Source organism: Anser cygnoides, chromosome 29, assembly GCF_040182565.1.
Source record: "Anser cygnoides isolate HZ-2024a breed goose chromosome 29, Taihu_goose_T2T_genome, whole genome shotgun sequence".
Classification (NCBI taxonomy): domain Eukaryota; kingdom Metazoa; phylum Chordata; class Aves; order Anseriformes; family Anatidae; genus Anser; species Anser cygnoides.
This window is the reverse complement of record NC_089901.1, coordinates 1,450,664-1,474,205: the sequence shown is the minus strand read 5'-3', so window position 1 is coordinate 1,474,205 and position 23,542 is coordinate 1,450,664. Positions and strand designations below refer to the sequence as shown.

Genomic DNA, 23,542 nt, shown 5'->3' with positions numbered 1-23,542 from the left:
CTCCCCAGGACCCAGCCCGCCGGGCCGTGGGCGCGCTGCTGGCGCTGCTGGGGCGGGTGCTGAGCGGGGACGTACGCAACGGGCTGGCGCTGCTGCCCCCTATGGATCCTATAGGTACTGGGGGGGGGGGGGGTGCGGGGGGGCTGGGGGAGCGGATAGGGGCAGGCGTGGGGGGTGTGGAGCCCACGTGGGGCTTGGAGGGCTGCCCGTAGAATGTATACGTCGCTTCGGGGGTGAGGTATAGGGGGCGTTCGGGGGCTTCTATAGGGTACGTGGTGGGCTGCCAGTTGTTGGGTGGGTAGTGGGGGTGCTATAGGGGCCGTGCGGGTGCTATAGGGGGCCTCGGGGTCGCCGTGAGGTGCCGTAGGGCCTTGTAGGATGCTGTAAGATCTCTATAGGGTAGCATAAGGTCTCCATAGGGCACCGTAGGGTCTTTATAGGGAACCAAGAGGTTTCTATACGGTGCCTTGTTGTGTCTGCAGAGCGATTTAAGGTCTGTGCGGGGTGTTAAAATGCACCTATAGGGCTGCATAGGGTCTCTATAGAGCGTTAAACAGTCTTTATAGGGTTTTTATAGGGCTGTGTAGGGTCTGTATAGCGTGTTAAAAAGTCTCTATAGGGTGTTAAAAGGTTTTTATAGGGCCTGTTAGGATTTTTATAGCATGTCATAACGCTATAAGGTCCTATAAGGGTGCGATAAGGTCTCTATGAGGTGCTATAAGGCTTCTATAGAGTGTGTAGAGTCTCTATAGGACATTGTAAGGTCTCTATAGGGTGCTATAAGGTTTCTATAGGGTACTTAGGGTCTGCGTAGGGCACTACAAAGTCTCTATATGCTGTTGTAGCATTTCTATAGGGTACTGTAGGGTGTCTATAGGGTTCCTTAGGGCCGCTATAGGGTGCATAGGGTCTCTGCAGGGTGCCATAGAGTCTCTATAGGGTGTCAATCTCCCCGCAGCCCCCCTGTGGATGCCGTTGCCATCGCGGCCCGGGCGGCCCAGAAGCACCCAGGGGTGCAGCGGTGAGGGGGGTCCTCGGGGGGGAGGGGGTATGGGGGGCATATGGGGTGAGGGGGGGTCCTTGGGGGTATGGAGGGGGCATGGGGGGGATGTGGGGTATGGGGGTGTCATTGGGGGGTATGGGGGATATGGGGGAGGGTCCTCGGGGGTTATGGGGGGGGGAGGTATGGGGGGGTCGGTGGGGGGTATGGGGGGAGTATGGGGTATGGGGGGTCAATGGGGGGTACGGGGGATGTAGGGGAGGGTCCTCGGGGGGTTATGGGGGGGGGTATGGGGGGAGTATGGGGGTGTCATTGGGGGGTACAGGGGATATAGGGGAGGGTCCTTGGGGGGTTATGGGGGGGGGGTATGGGGGGAGTATGGGGGTGTCATTGGGGGGTATGGGGGATGTAGGGGAGGGTCCTCGGGGGTTATGGGGTCGGGGGAGACACTCAGGGTGCCGCCCCCGTCCCTTACCCCCCCCCCCCAAAACGCAGCGTCCTCATCGTGGACTGGTGCGCGCCGCCCGGCCGCCCCACCCCCGCCTGTTCCGGGACGACCCCAGGTGGGTTACTGGGAGCACTGGGAGCACTGGGGGGGGGTACTGGGAGCGCTGGGGGAGCCCCCCTCACCCCCCCCCCCCCCCCCCGCAGCGTTCTCTATTTCGGGGTGCACTGGGCGAGGACCCCCCCGAGCGTCGGCACCGGCCGGGGCGAGGGCTTCACCGTCGACCTGCGCTGGGAGGAGGTATGGATCCTATAGGGGCCGTGGGGGGGGCTATAGGGGTCTGGGGGGGTGGGGGCAGCTTATAGGGGTGGGTGGAGCTTTTAGGGGCTCGCACAGAGGTGGGAGGAGCCTATAGGGGTTCTTATAGGGGCAGGAACGTCCTATAGGGATTTCTATAGGGGCAAGAAAATCCTTTAAGGGTTCCTATAGGCATGAGAGAATTCTATAGGCGTTCCTATGGAGACAGTAGCATGTTAAAAGTGTTCTTGTAGGGACAAGAGAACTTCTTACGAGTTCCTATGGCGACAGAAAAATCCTATAAGGGTTCCTATAGGGGCAACAGAATTCTATAGGGGCTCCTACAGGGGCAGGTAGAGCCTACAGGAGCTCCTGTAGGTGCAGAGGGAGCCTATAGCGGCTCCTACAGGGGTGGCAGAAGCCTATAGGGATTTCTGTAGGGGCACACGGAGCCTATAGGTGTTCCTAAGGGAGCCTGTGGGGGTTCCTATAGGGGCTGGGGGGCTCTGTAGGGGCTGCATGCTCCCCGTTGGGCGTTACGGGGGGCGCAGGGCCGCTTACAAAGCCCCTATAGGGGTACCCGAGTCCCTGTGGAGCGGTGTGGGGGGCGCACAGCCATACAGGGGCCATAGGGCCTCCATAGAGGGGCCTTTGGGCGAGGGGGGGTCTCTATAGGGGTCTGACGGTGCCCCCCCCCCAGCCCGGCGCGATGGACGGCGACTACGCGGCGGCCTTCCTGCAGCTCCTGCTGCCCATCGCCCTGGAGGTGAGGGGGGCCGGGGGGGGCCGGGGGGGGGCTGGGAGGGGTCCGGGGGGTCCTGGGGGGGCTGGGAGGGTCCGGGGGGTCCTGGGGGGGCTGGGAGGGTCCGGGGGGTCCTGGGGGTCCTGGGGGGCTGGGAGGGTCCGGGGGGTGTCCCGGGGGGTCCTGGGGGGGGGGGGCCAGGAGGGGCCTGGGGGGTCCTCGGGGGGGCTGGGAGGGTCCGGGGGGGGCCCAGGAGGGTCCTGGGGGGCCGGGAGGGGCCTGGGGGGCCCGCCGGGGTTCTGGGGGGCTGGGAGGGTCTGGGGAGGTCCCGGGGGGTCTTGGGGGGTCTGGGGGGGTCCCGGGGGGTCCCGGGGGCCGGGGTCGGACGGCCACGCAGATGTCGGCGCCACCCTCCCAGTTCCAGCCCCAGCTCGTCCTGGTCAACGCCGCCGTCGACGCCGCCCTGGGGGACCCGGAGGTAAGGGGCGCCTATAGGGGGTCTATAGGGGGGTCTTAGGGGGGTCTATAGGGGCCGGGGGGCATTTGGGGGGGGTTTGGGGGGCGTGGGGTGCTGTGGGTCCCCCCTCGTGTCGGTTAATGCCGTAACGCGTCTCTCTGGGGTGGCGCGGGGACCCTACGGATCGCTTTAGGGTGGTATGGAGACCCTATAGATCCCTCTGGGGCGCTTTAAGGGGTGGGCGGAGTGGTAAAGGGGCCATGTGGGCTTTTTTGGGGTGGTTTAGGGGATGCGGGGGGTGGTATAGGGGCCATATGGGCTTTTTTGGGGTGGCTTAGGGGATGTGGGGGTGGTATAGGGGCCATATGGGCTTTTTTGGGGTGGCTTAGGGGATGTGGGGGGTGGTATAGGGGCCATATGGGCTTTTTTGGGGTGGTATAGGGGAGATACGGAGCTTTCTGGGCTGGTATAGCGGGTGTATGGGGGGGTTAGAGTGGTGTATGGGATTTTTTGAGGTGGTTTGGGGTGGTATGGAGTAATTATGGACACTATGGGGTTGTCTTAGGAGACGTATATGGGTCTGCGGTGCGTTACAGGTGCTCTACGGGGTGGTTGTGGGGGTTACGGGGGCTGTATAGGATGGCCGCAGGTGCTATGGAGGCTATATAGGGCCGCGTGGTGTCCCCGGGGCTTTATGGGGGTGCTCAGAGGGGGGGCCGTGCCCCTGTGGGCACTATAGGGGCCCTGAGGGGGTCCGTGCCCCCCTCCCTGGTGCTATAGGTGCCCCCAGGGCCGCGTGGGGGTCTCCCCCGATGGCATCTCGCTGCTGACCCACCTGCTGGCCGCGCTGGCGGGGGGTGCCTGCTCCTCGCCCTCCAGGTAAGGCCCTATAGGGGCTATAGGAGCTCTCAGAGGGTATAGGGGCACAAGTGCCATTTGGGGGACCTATGGGGGCCGTACCGACCACCCGTTGCACTTACAGGGGCGCTTTGAGCAGCTCACGCGAGCGTAGGGGATACGTGGCCTACCTGTGGGAGTTATAGGGGGTGTCTGGGGACCGTTGGTGGGGGCTATAGGGTCTGTATCTCATCCTGGGGAATCGTATAGGGTTGGGGGTGGTTGAGGGAGCTCGTGATCCCCCGTGGGGGGGCTTTATAGTGCTTGTAGGCCCCGTGGGATACTTATAGGGAAGCTATGAGGAGGTCCGCGGGGGATGGCATGGGGGTGTTAGGGGCGGTATGGGGATGGTATGGGGGCTGTAGGGGATGGCGGGGGGTAGGGGTTAAAAAGGTTGAGGAGGGTGAGGGGGGGCTATAGGGAACGATTTATGGTTGGGGGGGATATAGAGGGGTATAAGGGGCGCTACAGGAGTTGTCCTGGAGTGATAGGGGGTGCTATAGGGGCTCTCGATGCCCTGGGGACAGTGTAGGGTCCATAGGGCCCCCTGACCCCCCCCCACCCCTCTCCCACAGGGGGGGTCCCAGCCAGGAGCGCTGCCGGGGGGCTCAGCGCCGTCCTGCGCACGCTGCTGGGGGACCCCGGGGACCCCCGGGCCCATGACCCCAACCCCCAGGTGAGGGGGGGCCGTTTGGGGGAGGTTTATGGGGGAGCGGGGGGTGGGGGGAAGGGGGGAAGGGCGTTTTGGGGTGGTTATGGGGGTTTGGGGGCTGGAGGGCTTTGGGGGGGATTTGGGGAGGTTGAGGTGGTTGGGGGGGGCTTGGAGGGGGTTGGGGGGTCAGGGAGGTTTTGGGGTGCCCCCCATAACACAGCTCTTTCCCCCTCCGTACAGCGGCCTGGGCAGCATCGCCCGCACCTTAGAGGCCCACCGCAAGTACTGGAGCGGCCTGCGCTGTGGTGAGTCCCTGGAGCACCCCAAAAAATGGAGAAAAAAACCCTAAACAACCCCCCAAAAATGTGGGGGTGCCCTTTAACACCCCCAAAGCAGTGGGGGGGGGGCTTTAGGGGCCCCAACCGCCCCAGGGAGGATTTGAGGAATTCTGCAGGCCTGGTTGCTAGGGTGCTCCTTGGGTTGCTAGGGCGGCCATCTTGGTTTCTAGGGCGGCCATGTTGGTTGCTAGGGCGGCCATCTTGGTTGCTAGGCCGGCCATCTTGGTTGCTAGGCCGGCCATCTTGGTTGCTAGGGCGGCCATCTTGGTTGCTAGGCAGCCATCTTGGTTGCTATGCAGCTTGCCCCCCCCACCCCGGCACCATCTTGGCTCCCCTCAGCCACGTTTTAGGGGTCCCTGAGCCCCCCCTCAGGCCCCGGGACCCCCCCAAGCCCCATGACCATGCCAGGGGGCCCCCAGAGAGGGTCAGGAGTCGAGGGGCACCCCCTGAGGCCTCCCCCACAGAGCCGGACGTGGAGGACGAGCCGGAGGATGAGGAGCGTGAGGACGAGGAGCGTGAGGAAGAGCGCGAGCTGCCGGAGGGCGAGGAGGTCCCGGGGGCGACGAGGACCCGGACCCCCCTTGGAGGAGGTCCCGGATCCCCCCTTGGAGCCGCCGGGGGGACGAGGGGCCGCGCCCCACCGCCCGCACGGGGCTGCTGTACGACGAGCGGATGGAGGAGCACTGCAACCCCTGGGACAGGTCGGGGGGGGCTGGGGGCACCCTTGGGTGGGCCGCCCTTTGGGGGGGGGGGGGGGTGCTGGGCATCATGGGGGGCGCTGGGCATGGTGGGGGGCACTGGGCATGGTGGGGGGGCACTGGGCATCATGGGGGGGCGCTGGGCATGGTGGGGGGGGGTGCTGGGCATCATGGGGGGGACGCTGGGCATCATGGGGGGCGCTGGGCATGGTGGGGGGGCACTGGGCATCATGGGGGGCGCTGGGCATGGTGGGGGGGTGCTGGGCATCATGGGGGGCGCTGGGCATCATGGGGGGCGCTGGGCATGGTGGGGGGCACTGGGCATCATGGGGGCGCTGGGCATGGTGGGGGCGCTGGGCATCATGGGGGGCGCTGGGCATGGTGGGGGGGTGCTGGGCATCATGGGGGGGACATAGGGCACAGCGGAGGGGTGCTGGATATTGGGGGGGGGGGCGCTGGGCATGGTGGGGGGGGGTGCTGGACATGGTGGGGGGCGCTGCACATTGCAGGGGGCACTGGATATTTGGGGGGGGGGGGGCTGGACGTGGGGGGGGGGTCAGTGGCCATTTTGGGACCCTGTGGTCCCTCCATACGGGGTTTTGGGGTCACCCCCCGGGTGTAGAGGGCCTGGGGACCCCCTCCCCCTGTATTATGGGGGGGGGGTAAATCTCCCCCTGCTGACCCCCCCCGCCCGCAGCCAGCACCCCGAGGCGCCGCAGCGGGTGGCGCGGGTGCTGCAGCGCCTGACGGAGCTGGGCCTGGCCCAGCGCTGCCTCCGCCTGCCCGCGCGCCCCGTGCTGCGCTCCCAGCTCCTCGCCTGCCACACGTGAGCGCGCCCCCCGCCCTTCTTCCCCACCCCCACCCCCGATTTCCCTCCTTTTCACCCCGTTCTTCCCTTCCCGCCCAGGAGGGCGCACGTGGCGGCGCTGGCAGCCACCGAGGGGCTGCGGGCGCGGGAGCTGCGGGGGCGGCCGCCCGCTACAACTCCGTCTTCCTCTGCCCCCGCTCCTACGCCTGCGCCCCGCCTGGCCGCCGGCGCCGCCTGCGCTGCTGTCACCGCCGTGCTGCGCGGGCAGGTGGGCCGGGGGGGGTGGGGGGGGTGGGGGGGGCTGCAGGGGGGTGTGGGGGGTGTAGGGGGTGTATGGGGGCTGTAGGGGCTGTAGGGGGACTGTAGGGACTCGCACAAGGGGTCCGAGGCCACACGGGGCAGGGGGATTGCTGCCATCAGGGTAGTTCTGAACAGGTTGGTGGGGTTTAGGGCAGTTTTGAGGCTCTATAGGGGATTTTTAGGGGTTCTGGGGGGCTATAGGGGGCTGTAGGGGCTGTATGGGGATTGTAGGGGGCGTGTGGGGGCATACGAGGGGTGTGGGGCCACGTGGGGCGGTGGGGTCGCTGCCCCATGGGTTTAATGGGTTGGGGGGGGTTAGGGGGATTTTGAGGGTCTATTTTTGGGGGGTTCTGGGGGGCTATAGGGGTCCGTATAGGGTCACATAGGGCCATATGGGGCTGCAGGGGGTGCGTGGGGCCACACGGGGCGGCGCGGTCACGGCCGTTGGGGTTACCATCACTAACTGGGGGGTCTGGGGGCTTTGGGGGTCTTACAGGGGACATTTGGGGCTCTGGGGGGCTATAGGGGGCTCTATAGGGTCACGGGGGGCCGTATAGGGTCGTGTGGGGCCACAGGGGCGTCGCCATCAGGGTCCCTTTTAATGGGGCGGGGGGATTTGGGGGGCTCTGGGGGGGCTATAAGGACCCGTATAGGATGCCAGCGGGCCGTACAGACCCCATACTGACCCCCCCCCCATTTTCTGCCCCCCCAGGTGCAGAATGCCCTGGCCGTGGTGCGCCCCCCGGGCACCACGCGCGCCCCGGCGCCGCCGGTGGCTTCTGCCTCTTCAACAACGTGGCCGTGGCCGCCCGGCACGCCCAGCGCCTGGCCGGGGGGCCCTCAGGTACCGGGGGTGGCCTTAAAAAGGGTGGGGGCACCCCTGGGACACCTCCCAGGGGATTTTAGGCAACCCCCCCCCGAACCGAAATGAACCGCAGGGTGCTGATCGTGGACTGGGACGTGCACCACGGGGATGGCACCCAGCAGATCTTCGAGGACGACCCCAGGTTGTTTCTTGGGGGGGAGGATTTATGGGGTGGGGGTGTCCTGGTGGTGGGGGGAGCGGGGTGTTGGGGTGGGATTAGGGGTGTTTGGGGCGGGATTATGGGTAGTGGTGGGGAGATTATGGTTTTTTGGGGGGGATTATGGGTGTTTGGGGGGGATTATGAGTGTTGGGGAGGAATTATGAGTGTTGGGGGGATTTATGGGGTGGGGGGTTCTGGTGGTGGGGGGAGCGGGGTGTTGGGGTGGGATTAGGGGTGTTCGGGGTGGGATTATGGGTAGTGGTGGGGAGATTATGGTTTTTTGGGGGGGATTATGGGTGTTTGGGGGGGATTATGAGTGTTGGGGAGGAATTATGAGTGTTGGGGGGATTTATGGGGTGGGGGGGTTCTGGTGGTGGGGGGAGCGGGGTGTTGGGGTGGGATTAGGGGTGTTCGGGGCGGGATTATGGGTAGTGGTGGGGAGATTATGTTTTTTTGGGGGGGGATTATGGGTGTTGGGGTGGGGATTATGGGTGTTGGGGGGGGATTGTGGGTGCTGGGGGGGGCTTGGGGTCAGGATTAAGGGTGTTGGGGGGGATTTATGGGGCTGGGGGGTTCTGGTGGGGATGGGGGTGGGGGAGTGGGGTATTGGGGTGGGATTAGGGGTGTTGGGGGGGATTATGGGTGCTGGAGGGGATTATGGGTGCTGGGGGGGGGATTTATAGGTCTGGAGGGGGCGTTACGGGTACTGGGGAGGTGTGTCGGGGTCTGGGGGGGGCATTATGGGTTTGGGGGGCGTTATGGGTTTGGGGGGCGTTATGGGTTTGGGGGGGCGTTATGGGTTTGGGGGGGGCGTTATGGGTTCGGAGGGGGCCTTACGGCTATGGGGGGCCTCGGGGGATTCTTGGGGCCCTGGGGGGTCCTTGGGGTCCCGTGGGTGCCCACCCGCCCCCGGGGGTCTCTCACCACGCCCCGTGCCCCCCCCCCCCGCAGCGTGCTGTACATCTCCCTGCACCGCCACGACGGCGCCTTCTTCCCGGGGGCCGGGGGGGGCCCCCGTGGCGCCGGGGCCGGGGCCGGGGCCGCGGCTTCACCCTCAACGTGGGCTGGGGGGGGCCGCGCGCCGGGGACCCCGACTACGTGGCCGCCGCCACCCGCCTGGTGCTGCCCGTGGCCTGCCAGGTGAGGGGGGGCCGTTAGATGGGGGGTGTTAATTAATTAGTTAATCTAATTAATGGATCCCCCCCCCCCCCCAGTTCGCCCCGCAGCTGGTGCTGGTGTCGGCCGGGTTCGACGCGGCGCGGGGCGACCCGCTGGGGGTGCGCGGTGTCGCCCCCACCTTCGGGCTGCTCAGCCACCTGCTGGGGGGCTGGCGGGGGGCGCCTGGTGCTGGTGCTGGAGGTGAGCGGCGGCGGGATTAGGGGATTGGGGGGAGGGATTAGGGGGGTTTGGGGGGGGATTAGGGGGGGATTGGGAGGGATTACGGGGGGATTGGGAGGGGTGAGGGGGCATTAAGTGGGGGGTTGGGAAAGGACCAGGGGAGAATTACGGGGGTAGGGGGGATTAATGGAGGGATTAGGGGGATTAAGGGGGCTGGGGGGATTAAGGGAGGGGTTGGGGGATTAAAGGGGTTGTAGAGATTAAGGGGGGAGGTTGGGATTAAAGGGGTTGGGTGGGTAAAGGGGGGTTGGGGAGGGATTAGGGGGAATTAGGGGGGTTGGGTGGAGGATTGGGGAGGATTAGGGGAGGATGAAGGGGGTTGAGGGGATTAGGGGGAGATTAAGAGGGTTGGGTGGGGGATTTGGGGAGATTGGGGGGATTAAGGGGGTTCAGGGGAGGATTGGGGAGGATTAAGAGGGTTTTGGGGGGGATTGGGGGGATTAAGGGGGATTGGGGGGATGGAGTGGGATGAAGGGGGTCGGGGTAGGGGGATGTGGGGGGGTTCTGCTCCCTGACGCCCCCCTCCCCTTGCAGGGGGGCTACAACCTGGGGGTGACGGCGGAGGGGGCCGCGCAGTGCCTGGGGGTGCTGCTGGGCGACCCCCGCGCTGCCCCCCCCGGCCCCCCAGGCGCCCGCCCTGCGCGCCCTCGCCCTCACCCGCCGCGCCCACCGCGGGGCCTGGCCCTGCCTGCGCCTGCCCCCCCCGCGCCCGGTGAGACCCCCCCCCCGAACCCCCCCCCGCCCCCCGCTTGCGGGGACCCCCCCCGTCATTTGGGACCCCCCCGATTTAGGGGGCGGCCCCCCCAGACCGCCCCCCCCCCCCCCCCAACCCTGCCCTTCCCCTCCCCGCAGCCCCCCCCCCAGGAGGCTGAGCCCCGCCGCGAGGCCACGCCCCCCGCGGGCGAAGCCACGCCCCCAGCGACGACGCCACGCCCCCTCCGGACGAAGCCACGCCCCCCGATGACATCACCGGCGGCCCCGCCCTCGCCGCCATCATGCGCCTGGGGGAGCTGAGCCTGGGCGAGCCCCCGGGGGGCGGGGCCGGGGAGCCGCAGGGGGCGGGGCTTAGCGCAGGCCCCGCCCCCTCGGCCCCGCCCTGCTGCGAGGAGGAGCTGGAGGAGGTGGGGGGGGGGAGGGGGCAAGGCGGGGGGGGGGGGGGAACCCGGGTTTTTGGGGGGGGGGAAACGACCCCAAAACCTGATTTTTGGGGGGGGGGGGGGCCAAAACCCTTTTTTTGGGGGGGGGGACCCAAAACCTGTTTTTTTGGGGGGGGAATGACCCCAAAACCCGATTTTTGGAGGGGTGGGAACCCCAAACCTGTTTTTTTTTGGGGGGAACGACCCCAAAACCCGATTTTTGGGGTGGGGGGCGGCAAAACCCTTTTTTTGGGGGGGGAGACCCCAAACCCCATTTTTTTAGTGAGGGAGACCCCAAAACCCGTTTTTTTTTTTTTTTGCGGAGGGACCCAAAACCTGGGTTTTTTTTTGGAGGGGGGGTGACCCCAAATCCAGTTTTTGGGGGGGGGTGTCTCAAAACCCATCTTTTTGGGGGGGGGAAACCCCAAAACCCATTTTTTTGGGTGGTGGGCTCCAAGGCCCCCCCTCACCCCCCCCCCTTCCCCCCCCAGGGGACGCTGTTCGCCGTCACCCCCCTGCTGGGCTGCCCCCACCTGGGGGCCGTCGCCCCCTGCCCGCGGGGGGCCCTGCAGGAGGCCGCCCCCTGCGGGGTCTGCGGGAGCCGCCGCGAGAACTGGCTGTGCCTCAGCTGCTTCCAGGTCGGAACCCATCCTAACCGTACCCCCCCACCCCAAAATGGCCCCCCTCACCCCAAAATGGCACCCCCACCCCAAAATGCAGCCCCCCCACCCGAAAATGGCCCCCCCACCCCAAAATGTCCTCCCTGACCCTAAATGTAACCCCCCCCCACCCCAAAATGTTTACCCCTCCCCCAAAATATCCCTCCCTGGCCCCCAAGTCCCCCAAAATTCGACCCCAAATCCCCCCAAACTTTGCCCGCAAAGCCCCCCAATTGTTCCCCCACCCCAAAGTGCCCCTGAAATCCCCCCAAATTCCCTGATTTGACCCCAAATCTCCCCCAGCCCTTAAATTTCCCCCAAACACCCCCCCCCCAATCTCCCCCAATCCCCCCCAAGCCCCCAAATTTGCCCCCAACCCCCCCAGATTTGCCCCCAACCCTCCCCCAAATGCCCCCAAACCCCCCGATACCTCCCCAAAATACTCCTAACCCCCGTCCCCCCAAATCCCTCCCAACTCCCCCAAATCCCCTCTCAAACCCCCCCAAGCCCCCCAAATCCTCCCCAACCCCCCCAATCCCCCCGACCTCCCCAAATGCCCCCAAACCCCCCAAATCCCCCCAAGCCCCCCAAATCCTCCCCAACCCCCCCAACCTCCCCAAATGCCCCCAAACCCCCAAAATACCCCCCCAAATCCCCCCAAACCCCCCGCTGACCCCCCCCCCCCCCACAGGTGGGCTGCGGGCGCTACGCGGGGGGCACATGCTGCAGCACGGGGGGGCCGCGGGGCACCCCCTGGCGCTGGGGCTGCGCGACCTTTCGGCCTGGTGCTACCCCTGCGGGGCCTACGTGCACCACCCCGTGAGTACCCCCCTTTAATTAACCTAATTACCCCCCTTTTAATTAACCCCCCTAATTAACCCTTCCCCCCCCAGGTCCTGTTCCCTGCCAAGGCCCTCCTGCACCGCCTCAAGTTCGGGGTCGACCCCCCTCTTTTTGACACCCCCGAGTTTCTCCGTGCCCCCCCCCCCCAAAAAACCCCACTCTCAAAGGGCTACACAGGTGCCAACCCCCCCACCCACCCACCAGCACCAGCACCGCGGGGGGACCCCAAAAGACCCCCCTGAATTACAACACCCCCCCCCCCAAAACCCCAGGGCTCCAGGCTGGGCCGGGCCCAGGGACAATTTTGGGGGGGGCAAAGGGATTTTGCTCCCCCCCCCCAATTAATTTTAGGGGGACACTGAGGCACGGGGAGGGGGCACAAGGTGGGGGGGCATGTTTTTAAGCCCCCCGCCCCCCCCCCAATTTTTTAGCCCCCCTCCCCCAGTTTTTAATCCACTTTGTAACAACGGAGAGAAGAAATAAACGCAATTAAAACAGCTTGGGGGGGCATTGGGGGGGGGGGTAATGATTTATTTTGGGGGGGTCTCATGAACCTGGGGGCACCCAAGGGGTGGGTCCATGGGGGGGAGGGGGATGTTTTATGGAGGGATGATTTGGGGTGGGGGGGCTATTTTTGTTTGTTTGGGGCCTCAATTTTTAGGGGGGGGGGGGGTCCATTTTGAATGGGGGGGACAATTCGGGGGGGGGTTTCTACTTTGGGGCAGCGGGAGCCCATTTTGGGACTCCATTTCGGGGGGGGTCCATTTTGGGGGCCCCTTTTTGTTTGGGGGGGTCTCAATTTTAGGGGGGCATTTTGAATGGGGGGGGACGGTCTCAATTTTTTGGGAGGTCCCCATTTGGGGGGGGTCTCCTACTTGGGGGGTCTCCCATTTGGGGGGGGGTCCCTTTTGGGGGCAGTGCCTCCATTTTGGGGGGGGGTCTCCCATTTGGGGGGTCCCTTTTGGGGGCAGTGCCTCCATTTTGGGGGGGGGTCTCCCATTTGGGGGGTCCCTTTTGGGGGCAGTGCCTCCATTTTGGGGGGGGGGTCTCCCATTTGGGGGGGGGTCCATTTTGGGGCTCTCCCCTTTCCGCGCATCTGCCCTCCTCGCAGCTCTTTTTGGGGGGGGGCTCCAGCCAATTGGGGTGGGGGGGTGAGATCAATTTGTGGGGGGGTCAGATCAATTTGGGGGGGCTCTCAGAAGTCGTCGTCGTCGCAGATGTCGAGGAAGACGTCGAAGGCCTCGCGGTTGCAGTTGCCGTCGGGGCTGAAGACGAACTTGTGGAAGGTGCCGTCCACGCACACGGCTGGGGGGGGGGCACAAAACAATTCGTGGGGGGGGGGGGTCCCGGGGGCCGTAGCCCCCCCCCCCAGACACTCACCCACCACCGAGCTGGGGCTGCGGCCCCCCGGCCGAAGGCGCAGACGCAGGGGGCCTCGGCGGGGACGGCGAAGCTGGCGAGCGACCACTGCGACTCCACGTAGGGGCCCAGCACCGGGCCCACCTTCCCCACGCGCGCCAGGCTTTTGGGGGGGGGGGGTTAACAAAAATGAGTATTTTTAAGAAAGGGAGGGGAGGCTGAAACGGGACGAATCGGCCCCGAAACTCACGCCGAGCGGCGGTTGAGCCGCGTGTCGCGCAGCGCGAAGACGTGCCCCGTGCCCTTGTCGCTGGCGGCGCACAGGAAGGCCGAGTCGGGGCTGAAGGCCAAGCTGCGGGAAGAGCGCTCGAGTTTTTGGGGCGAATTCCCAACGTTTCGGGGAGCCGGGCCTCCCCGCTCACCCCCGGTACCAGTAGAGGGTGGCGGGGTCGGTGCCGCGGCGCAGCTCCAGCAGCCGGGCGCGGCTCTGGGTGTCGAAGAGGCGGATGAGCGTCCCGCGGCGCGAGGCCGAGGCCACCAGGGCGCCGGGGGGCTGAGGGCGGCGCACCCCACCTCGCTCTGGTGCGCGTTGATCGTCACCGGCGCCAGCGACGTGCCCGGCGCCGCGCTCGACAGGTCCTGGGGGGCACGGGGGGGTCAGGGCACCCCCGCTGCACCCCAGTAGCTCCCGGTAGCTCCCGGTGCCCACCAATTCAAGCAGCGCCCCCCGGTGGCTCCTGTACCTTTCCTCGCTCCCCAGCGCCTCCCAGTTGACCCCAGTACCTCCCAGTACATCCTAGCTCCTCCCAGTGACCCCCCAGTAACTCCCAGCGACCCCCCACTAACTCCCAGCGACCCCCCAGTAACTCCCAGCGACCCCCCAGTAACTCCCAGTGCCTCCCCGTAGCTCCCAGTGCACACCAAGGCCGCACGATTCCAGGAGCGGCCCCCAGGGGCTCCTGTACCTTTCCTCGCTTCTCAGCGCCTCCCAGTTGCCCCCAGTACCCCCCAATACCTCCCAGTGACCCCCCAGTAACTCCCAGTGACCCCTCCCAGTAACTCCTTGTACCCACCCAGTGTCTCCCAGTAGCTCCCAGCACCCAAGTAACTCCCAGTACCTCTCAGTAAATCCGAATTCTACCAGTCCCCCCAGCGTCTTCTATACCCTCGTTTCCCGGTACCTTCCAGTGCCCTTCCCAGTTGCTCCCAGTCCCCTCCAGTGCCCCCCCAGCCCCTCCCAGTCGTTCCCAGTCCCTCCCAGTCGCCTCACCACCAGCTGCAGGCTCCCGCACTTGTGCCCGGGGAACACCAGCAGCTGCTTCTCCAGGCTGGGGCAGAGATCGCAGATCCCTGGGGACAGACCCACGTGACCCCCAAAAAACCCCAATCCCCCCCCCAAAAAAAAAACACACGAGCCCCGTTTTGGGGCGTTTCGGGGCCTTTTTGGGGTCCCCCCCAAACCTTTGGGGTTGTCCCGGAGTGTCGAACTCGAAGAGCTTGGTGGGGTTGTCGGGGAAGGAGAAGACGTAGATGCGGCTGCGCAGCACCACCACCAGCCTGGATTGGGGGGGGGGGGTTATTTGGGGGGGGGGGGCAGCTTTTGGGGTGCCCCCCGTGATTTGGGGTTTTGGGGGGGGGGGGGTCTCACTTGTCATGGCGCATGCGGACGGCGAGGACGGGCTTGGGGAAGGTGAACTCCAGCACCAGCTTCTCATCCTTGCCCTCGCGCGCGTCGTCCCAAATCAGCACTGGGGGGGGGGGGGGATTGGGGTGAGGGGGGTCCCCAAAAATCCCCCCCTTCTCCGAACGGTTTTGGGGTGAAACGTACCGGAAAGGTCAGAGAATTTGGGGCTGCTGCCCCCCCCACAAGGGCCAGCAGGTTGGAGCGGTTCAGCATCTCCACCAGCCCCACGCTGCCCACCTGCTCCGCGTCTGCCGAAAAGGGGGGCTGGGGGGGGGGGCAAATGCCCCCCAGGCCCCGCCCCCCGAATTGGAACTTCCCCCCAAATGCCCCAAATCCCCCCCCAAAACCCAACCCCGTGACCTAAGGAACCCCAAAACGCCCCCCAACCCCCTCCCCACCGCGGGTGGGCACCCCAAAAGCCCCCCCCCAAAATCAAGGGGACCTCAAAACCCCCCGGCAACTCCTGGCCCCCCCGATCCCCTTCCCCAGCCCTGGGGAGCCCCCAAACGCCCCGCAGCCCCCTCCCCACGCCCGTGGAGGACCCCAAAACCCTTTGGGGTCGGGGGGGTCCCCAAAACACCGCCTCCTCCCCCGCCCCGAGGCACCTCACCCAAGTGCCCCTTCTCCATGAGGGGCTCCACGTTGAATATCCGCACCCCCGAGTCCATGGCGACGCAGAAACAGCCTGAAAAAGGCGATTTTTGGGGTCCGGGGGGGGCCGGTTTTGGGGTCGGGGGGTGTTTTTGGGGTCCAGGGGTGTTTTGGGGGTGAAAAAGGGCGGTTTTGGGGCCGGGCCCACTCACTCTGGTCCTGGTTGAAGCGGAGGCTGTTCACCCCCCGGGCCTGGGCCATGGCTGCGGGCGGGGAGCGGGGTTTTGGGGTGCGGGGGCGTCGCTGGGGGCCCCCCGGCCCTTCCCGGCCCCCCCGGCCCGGTAACGGCGAGGCCGCAGGGACCAGGCCCCGTTAAACCATCGAGTCGCGGCGGCACCCGAGACCAGAGCGGCCCTTCCGGTCACGTGCCGGAGGACCCAAGCAGGCAGGCTGGTCGCCCATGGCAACGGCGGGGAGGGCGGGGCGGTTGCCCGTAGCAACGCGCCATGTTGGAAGTGGGCAGAGGAGGACGGGAAGCGTGGCTGCCCCTAGCAACGCGCCATGTTGGAAGTGGGCAGAGGAGGACGGGAAGCGCGGTTGCCCCCAGCAACGCGCCATGTTGGAAGTGGGCATAGGAGGACGGGAAGGGCGGTTGCCCCCAGCAACGCGCCATGTTGGAAGCTGGCAGCTCCAGCAGCCGCCCTCTCCGCCATCTTGGAAGCTGGCAAACGCGCAGCTATGCCTGCAGCCGGCGCGGGGGGGCTCCAGCGAGTTTTTTTTGCCGGGGGGGGGCCTCACCAAGACGCCTGGGTTCCCAAACGGGGCCGTCCCCGCAAAGCCGAGGACATCAGCAACTTGTTTTGGCGCTGTTTATTCCCCCTGAAGCTGAGGCGGCCATGTTGGAAGCTGGTGGGTGCCCTTGTTTTTCCCGGGGGGGGGGGGGTCTCAATCGTCTTCGTGCCCCCCCAGAAAATGGCAGATGGCGTCGTAATCCAGCGCCAGCACCCTCGAGCCCGCCTCGCGCTGCAGCTGCACCAGCGCCCGGCTCCTCGATGGGTCCCGCTCCAGGATCTGGCCCACCTGGAATTGGGGGGGGGGAGTGTTAAAATTTGGGGGGGGGAGCTCCAACAGGACCCCCCCCCAGCGATGGAAATGGGGCCGGGGGGGGCGCTCACCTTGCCAGCGTGCTCGCCCAGCACCACCATGACGCGGTCGGCGTCGCCCCGGGGAATGACAGTCTCCAGCATGGCCTCCTGCAGGCCTGGGATGGGGGGGGAGCATTAGAGGGGGGGGGCTGGGGAATTTTGGGGTCCCCCCCCCCAAAAAAAAAAGCACTCACCGTCCACCAGGCGCCCCTCGTCCGTCCGGCAAACGCAGGTGTCGGGGGGAGAGCAGGTCCTCCACCACCATCTGGGGGCGGGGGCGGGAGGTTACGTGGGGGGGGGGCAGAGACGTGTCGTCCCCCAGTTATGGGGCGCTGGGACCCCAATAAAGAGCAATACGGGGGGACAGGGACGCCTCCGTCCTGCCCCCCTGGGTCCCACTGAAGGGGCTTTACGGGGGGGGGGGGACTATAGGATACCCTATGGGGGGCTATAGGGCCGTGCCCCCCCCCCCAAAACCCACCTTGCAGTTGTAGAAGCGCCCCCCCTGGAAGGCTTTGTCCACGCAGCGCACCCGCAGGTCCCTCCGCAGCCAGTGGGGGGCCCCCCGGCTCTGCTTCGCCACCCTGGGGGGGGGGACACAGCATAACTGGGGGGGGGCAGAGGGTCATGGCCCGCCCCCATAAACACCGTAGGGGTTACAGCCCCCCCCAGATGTTACACAAAGTGTTTGGGGACGCCCCCCCCCAAATCACTTCCCCCCCAAATTGTGTTGCCCCCCTCCCAAATTTGCTTGCCCCCCCCCCCCCCCCCCCAGCTCTCACCTCTCCGTGTCGGGGGGCTGCCTCCTTTTGCTGTCCCCTTTTTGGGGGGGGGGCTCCGGCCTCTCGCCCCTCCTCAGCCTCCGGCCTCCGCGGTTCCTTCCCCTTGGGGGGACCTGGGGGGGGGGACTGGGAGGTACTGGGGGGCTACTGGGAGGCACTGGGGGGCTACTGGGAGGCTCACTGCTGCCTAGAGGGGGCAAATCGGGGCATTTGGGGGCTACTGGGAGGCTCTGGGGGTTACTGGTGACAGTAGAATGCTACTGGGAGACCCTAGATGATTACTGGGAAGCACTCCAGGGCTACTGGGATGTACTGGGAGGCTACTGGGAGGCACTGGGGGGCTCACTGCTGCCTAGAGGGGGCTAATCAGGGCATATGGGGGCTACTAGGGGGCTCCGAGCGTTAGGGGGTGACGGCAAGGTGATACTGGGAGGCACTGGGGGGCTACTGGGAGGAACTGGGAGGCACTGGGAGACTCACCGGTGCCTGGGGGGGTGCCGGGCCGCAGGCTGTGCTGGCTGACCGTCACCACCTGCCCCCCCAGCGCCAGGCGCACCACGGCCCGGGCGGTTTCGGGGTCCAGCCCCTCCACCTGGGGGGGGGGAACAAAAAAAAAAAGGTGGGGGTGTCGGGGGGGGGGGCCGAGACCCCCCCCAAAAAGGTTTTGGGGTCTGGGGAGGCATTTTGGGGGTCTCACCTTGCCATACATGTCGCGGTGGGGCCCGGCCTCGATGCGGACGTCGGCCCCCACTGCCAGCCCCCCCCCGGCCCCCCCGCCAGCTTCGTCGCCCCCCCGGGGGGGCTGCCCCGGTTTGGGGGGGCCGGGGGGGGCCGGCTCAGCCCCCAGCCCCAACCCGCGGGGGCGCAGGCGGTGCTCCAGCGGCTTCACCACCCTAAAAAGAACCAAGCCCATCAAAATTGGCGCTAAAACAATGTGGGGGGGGGTCGAGCCCAGCCCCCCCGCTTCCCCTCCCTTCCCGGGGGGGTCGCAGCCCCCCCCCCAGTTTTGGGGGTACCTCTTGAAGGTGCGCCCGATGCCCTCGCCCTGGCTCCAGCCCATGCCCCGCAGCATGGCCAGCCCGAAGGCCGCCACCGGGACGGCCTCGTAGTCCTGGGGGCCCTGGGGGGCAAGGGGGGGGGGGGTTAGGGGGTGCTGGGGGGGGGTTGGGGTCCCAAGGGGGGGGTTGGGGGGTTCCAAGGGGGGGTTATGAGGGTTCTGGGGGGGGGTTCGGGGGTCCCAAAGCGGGAGTTTGGGGTTCCAAGGGGGGGGGCTGGGGGGGCAGTTAGGGTTCCAGGGGGAGTTTGGGGGTCCCAAGGTGGGGTCTGGGGGTCCCAAGGGGGGGGGGGGTCTGGGGGGTTCTGGGGTCTCAAAGGGGGAATTTGGGGTCCCAAGGGGGGGGGTTAGGGGGGCCGTTAGGGTCCTAGAGGGGGTTTGGGGGTCCCAAGGGGGAGTTTGGGGGTCCTGGGTGGTCCCAAGGGGGGCTCTGAAGACCCCAGGGGAGCCCAGGGGTATGTGGGGGGCCTCGCAGGGGGTCCTGGGGGCATTTTGGGGCCCGGGGGTTGGGTTTGAAGGGAGCCCCCCCCCCCCCCCCCCAGACCCCCCTCACCGGCTGCTGCCTGGCGCCGCCGTCACCCTCGGGGGGCCGCAGGGGGATGGCGAGGGGGGGCCCGGGGGGGCCGCGGGGCTGCTCCTGGCTCTGCCGTGCCTCTGGGGGGGGTACGAGGGGGGGGGCAGGGGTGAGGGGCGGCTCAGCCCCCCCCCGACTCCCCCAGGACCCCCCCCCCAAAACCGCCCCCCCCCATCACTCACCCTCCAGCAGCTCCCGCACCGCCTGCGTCTCCACGGCAACGGGGTCGGGGGCGGGGCTCGGCGAGGGGGCGTGGTCTGTCGCGGAGGGGGCGTGGTCGCTCGTGGAAAGGGCGTGGCCGGCGGCAGGAGCCTCGTCTCCGGAGGGGGCGTGGCCTGGGGCCGAGGGGGCGTGGCCTGGGGCCGAGGGGGCGTGGCGAGGCGGCTCGGGGTTCCTCCAGCGGTGGGAGGGGAGCAGCGGGATCACCAGCTCCTTCGGAGGGGGCGGGGCCGGCCTGGCGCTGGGGGCGTGGCCAGCGCGTTAACCACGCCCCGCCTCGCCCCGAGGCTCGCCCCCTCCCTTCACCCAAACCGGCGCGCTCCCCCCTCCCTCCCCCGCGGCCCACGCGCAAGCGCACCTGAGCAGCTCCCGGTCCTCCACCGCCGTGAGGAAATCGGTGTCGGGGCCGGCGTCGCCGCCGGGCTCGGCGCAAGGCCCGGCCGCCAGCACCCGCCGCCTCTCCGCCTTCCGGCTGAAGCCGAACGACACCGGCCCCGCCGCCCCGCTCGCCTCAGCCCCGCTGCTCGCCGCCATCTTCCCCCGCCGCAGGGCTCTGTGGGAAATGAAAGCCCCGCCCCGCTTCCGGACTACAACTCCCATAATGCCCCGCGGTTTCCTGCCCGTAACTCCTTCCCGCCCTTAGCTCGTCCCCGCGCTTATTCGTCCAGCCCTCGGCTCGGCCCCGCCCCCGGCGGCCGCTGATTGGTTAGGCGGCCGCCAATCAGCTTCGGCCCGCAGCCACGCGGCTCCTGGCGGCCCCGCGCTTGTTGCCGTGGTAACCCCGCGGCGGTACGCGGGTGGGGAGGGCACTGGGAGGACTGGGAAGGACTGGGAGGGGACTGGGATGGACTGGGATGGCACTGGGAGTGGACTGGGATGGACTAGGGGAGGGCTGGAGGGAACTGGGAGCACTGGGAGGGGCGCCTAGCAGGGCTAACTGGGAATACTAGGAGGGTACTGGGAGTACTGGGGAGGCTTACTGGGAGGACTGGGGCCAGTGAAGCGCCCCCCTCCTCCTTGCTGCCCCCACAAGGGCTTGGCTGGGCCCCCCAAATGTGGGGGGGGCAGCCCCCAGGGCCCCCCTCATGACGTGGGGGAGGGCCTGGGGCGTAATTGCTCCCCCGGGGTAGTTGGGGGGGGATTTGCCCCCCCGGGGGGGGTTATGAGGGGCTAAGGGGGTCCTGGGGGGGGCTATGGAGGTCCTGAGGGGGTCTGGGGGGGGTTGGGGAGGCCCCGGGGGGTTTGGGGCCCACCTGAGGCCGTTCTTCAGCTCCACCACCACGTGTGTCCCCCCCCGCCCCCGCAGAGGCCACGCCCCCTCAGCCCCCGCGGTTGGGGCACGCGCCCCCCCCTTCCGCCCCCGCGCCCCGGAAGTGACTCAGCCGCCCCCGCGCGGGGAGGGGAGCGGGAAATGGCCGGGTCACGTGACCCGCGCGGCCTCGCAGCGGGGGGGGGGGGGCTTGGCCCCAAACCCGCAAAATCCGGTCCCAAACCCCCAAAACGTGGCCCCAGAACCCCCAAAATGTGGCCCCAAAACCACAAAATCCGGCCCCGAAACCCCAAAATGTGGCCCCAAAAACCCGGCCCCATGGCCCCTACATCCCCCGGCCCCTATATCCCCCTGGCCCTATATCCCCCGGTCCCTACGTCCCCTGGTCCCTATATTCCCCTGCCCCTATATCCCCCGGTCCCTACATCCGCCTGCCCCTACATCCCCTGATCCCTACATCCCCCTGCCCCTATATTCCCCTGCCCCTACATCCCCCGGTCCGTACGTCCCCTGGTCCCTATATTCCCCTGCCCCTATATCCCCTGGTCCCTATATTCCCCTGCCCCTACATCCCCCGGTCCCTATATCCCCCGGTCCCTACATCCCCCTGCCCCTATATCCCCCTGCCCCTATATCCCCCGGTCCCTACATCCCCCTGCCCCTACATCCCCCTGCCCCTACATCCCCCTGCCCCTACATCCCCCTGCCCCTACATTCCCTGGTCCCTATATGCCCCGGTCCCTATATCGCCCTGCCCCTACATCCCCCTGCCCCTACATCCCCCTGCCCCTATATCCCCCGGTCCCTATATCCCCCGGTCCCTATATCCCCCTGCCCCTACATCCCCCGGTCCCTACATCCCCCGGTCCCTACATCCCCCGGTCCCTACATCCCCCGGTCCCTACATTCCCCGGTCCCTACATCCCCCGGTCCCTATATCCCCTGGTCCCTACATCCCCCTGCCCCTACATCCCCCTGCCCCTATATCCCCCTGCCCCTACATCGCCCTGCCCCTACATCGCCCTGTCCCCATACCCCCTGTCCCCACGTGTCCCCACATCCCGGCCCCCCCCATCCACCTGTCCCCCTGTCCCTACATCCTCCCGTCCCCACGTGTCCCCAGACCCCCTGACCCCACACCCCCCGTCCCCGTGCCCCCGTCCCCACGTGTCCCGGTCCTGGTGCCGCCCCCACCCCCGCAGGGCCGTGCCGGTACCGGGACCGGTCTGCCCGGTCCCGTGATGCCACCGCTGTCACCGCTGCCACCGGGCCCTGGCCCCGTGACCCCGCCACCGGCATTTAAGGGGCGGCCCCGGGGCCGCGGGGACCGAACGGAGCTGCGTGAGTGGGGGGGGCATGGGGACGGGGCGGGGGGCATGGGGGGATACTGGGGACATGGGGGGACACTGGGGACACGGGGGGGGTATTGGGGACGGAGGGTATGGGGGGGACATGGGGGGGCATTGGGGACATGGGGGTGCATTAGGGGCATGGGGGAGAAATGGGTGGGCATGGCGGGGAAACGGGGGGGACATGGCGACGTGGGGGGGGGCATTGGGGATGTGGGGGGATATGGGGGGACATTGGGGACGGGGGTTATGGGGGGGGATATGGGGACATGGGGGGGGCATGGGGGGGATGTGGGGGGGATATGGGGATGGGGCAGTATTGGGGGGACATTGGGGATGGGGGGGATATAGGGACATAGGGGGGGCATGGGGGGGATGGGGGGGATATGGGGATGGGGGGGTAATGGGGGGGGATATGGGGACATATGGGGGTATGGGGGGGGACGTTGTGGGGACAGGGGGATGTGGGGGAACAAGGAGGGGACACAGGGAGGGGGCTGCTGGTATACGGGCTGGACCGGGGCGGGGGGGGTCCAGGGAACTTTGGGTTCAGGGGGGCTGTGGTGCCGGGGGGGGCTGCGTGGCACCCCGTGCCCGCCCCCACGCGGCGCTGCCAGCAGCAGCAGGATGTGCGCGGGCGCCCGCTGCCTCGTGAACCTCCTGCGCTGGGCCTGGGACGTCATCAGGGGCCTCTGGGGGGGCCACGGCGGTGAGTGCGGGGGGGGGGCAACGAGGGAGGGGGTGGGGGGGCGGGGGGGGGTCCTATGGGGGGGGGTTGGGGGGATTGGTGGGACACGGGGGGGGGTGTTAAAGGGCTTGGGGGGGAGCAAAGCCCTGTCCCCCCCACCCTAATCCACCCCCCAAATTCCCGCAGGACCCCCAAAACCGCCGGCAGAGAGAGCGCTGCAGCCCGGCAAGGAGGAGTGAGGGCCACAGGGACGGCGCCCCTGGCATTACCCCCCTGCCCCGGGGGAATTACCCCCCCCCAGGGGGCAATTAACCTCCCCCCGGGGGCAATGAACCCCCCCCCGGGGGCAATTAACCCCCCCCCCCCGGGGCAATAACGCTAGTCTGAAGCACACGACGCCCCCCAGGGGCAAATAAACGCGTTCTAAGGCAAGCAGCGAGGCCCAATTTCCTGGGGAAAGCTGGGAAATGTAGTTCTGGGAGCCTGGGGTTCTGGGAGGCCATGTTGGATTCCCAGAGCATGCCGGGAGGCGTAGTTCTCGGACGAAGGACCTCTGGGTGCCATTGTGACGGTCCGGGGAATGCCGGGAGATGTAGTTCATGGGCACGGCGATTCCGGGAGGCCGTGTTGGGTGCGGAGCATTCCGGGAGGTGTAGTCCGAGGGCACAGGGCTTCGGGGCGGCGATGTTGGGACTGCGGGGAATGCGGGACACAGAGTCCAGAGAACGTGGCGCCGTACGTGTTGCCTAGGGTCGTACTTAGTGTTCGGCTTGGTGCTCCGGTTAGGGTTACGTTTAGGGTTGTTTGGAAAGAGAGAAGGTGCAGAGTCCTGTTGCGTGTGGGGTTGTGTAAAGGCTCCGCGGGGGAGTTATGGGTTAGGGTTAGGGCCACTGCCATTATGGTTAGGGTTGGTTAGGGTTAGGGGTTAGGGTTAGGATTGGGGTTGGTTAGGGTTAGTGTTTTTTTTTTTTTTTCCATTAGCTTTAGGGGTAGGGTTAAGGTTAGGGTTAGGGTTAGGAGTTAGGGTTACGGGTTAGTGTTAGTGCTAGTTGTCAGGGGTCACAGGGGTTGGGGTTAGGCCTTAGGCTTAGGGTTAGGGTTAGTATTGTTATAATGGGTAAAGCCTTGTTTG

General features: G+C 67.1%; 3 protein-coding genes across 5 annotated transcripts; 2 read left to right on the top strand and 1 right to left on the bottom strand.

Annotated features, from left to right (window-relative positions):
* The first annotated feature begins 7,026 nt into the window (after positions 1-7,026).
* LOC136787381 (histone deacetylase 6-like) lies at positions 7,027-12,178 on the top strand. Its single transcript, XM_066984560.1, has 9 exons — positions 7,027-7,041; positions 7,347-7,478; positions 8,611-8,799; positions 8,874-9,018; positions 9,931-10,178; positions 10,685-10,831; positions 11,544-11,671; positions 11,746-11,975; positions 12,141-12,178. Exons 1-9 carry the CDS (start codon positions 7,027-7,029, stop codon positions 12,176-12,178), a joined length of 1,272 nt encoding a protein of 423 aa, XP_066840661.1.
* Positions 12,179-12,716: 538 nt separating this feature from the next.
* On the bottom strand, positions 12,717-19,679 carry LOC125181516 (uncharacterized). Its single transcript, XM_066984651.1, is given in 22 exon segments — positions 12,717-13,000; positions 13,076-13,217; positions 13,305-13,406; positions 13,486-13,606; positions 13,609-13,693; positions 14,325-14,404; positions 14,516-14,531; positions 14,533-14,611; positions 14,703-14,802; positions 14,883-14,986; positions 15,349-15,423; positions 16,128-16,409; positions 16,505-16,590; positions 16,669-16,739; positions 16,956-17,058; positions 17,257-17,369; positions 17,737-17,848; positions 17,954-18,149; positions 18,273-18,376; positions 18,864-18,964; positions 19,067-19,344; positions 19,462-19,679. Coding segments are annotated over 22 exon segments (2,658 nt in total). The 5' UTR covers positions 19,638-19,679; the 3' UTR covers positions 12,717-12,868.
* A 57-nt stretch (positions 19,680-19,736) lies between these two features.
* Positions 19,737-22,842, top strand: LOC136787443 (uncharacterized). 3 transcript variants are annotated; one of them, XR_010826877.1, is made up of 4 exons: positions 19,737-19,878; positions 21,576-21,714; positions 22,343-22,431; positions 22,597-22,842. XR_010826877.1 is itself a non-coding variant. In XM_066984652.1 (3 exons), the coding sequence occupies exon 1, from the start codon at positions 20,297-20,299 to the stop codon at positions 21,503-21,505; it is 1,209 nt and encodes a 402-aa protein (XP_066840753.1). In that variant the 5' UTR covers positions 19,737-20,296; the 3' UTR covers positions 21,506-21,714; positions 22,343-22,431; positions 22,597-22,842. The 3 variants fall into 3 exon arrangements, 1 of the variants encoding a protein (XP_066840753.1); XR_010826876.1 differs by having other exon boundaries at positions 19,737-19,892; XM_066984652.1 differs by having other exon boundaries at positions 19,737-21,714.
* Positions 22,843-23,542: the final 700 nt, after the last annotated feature.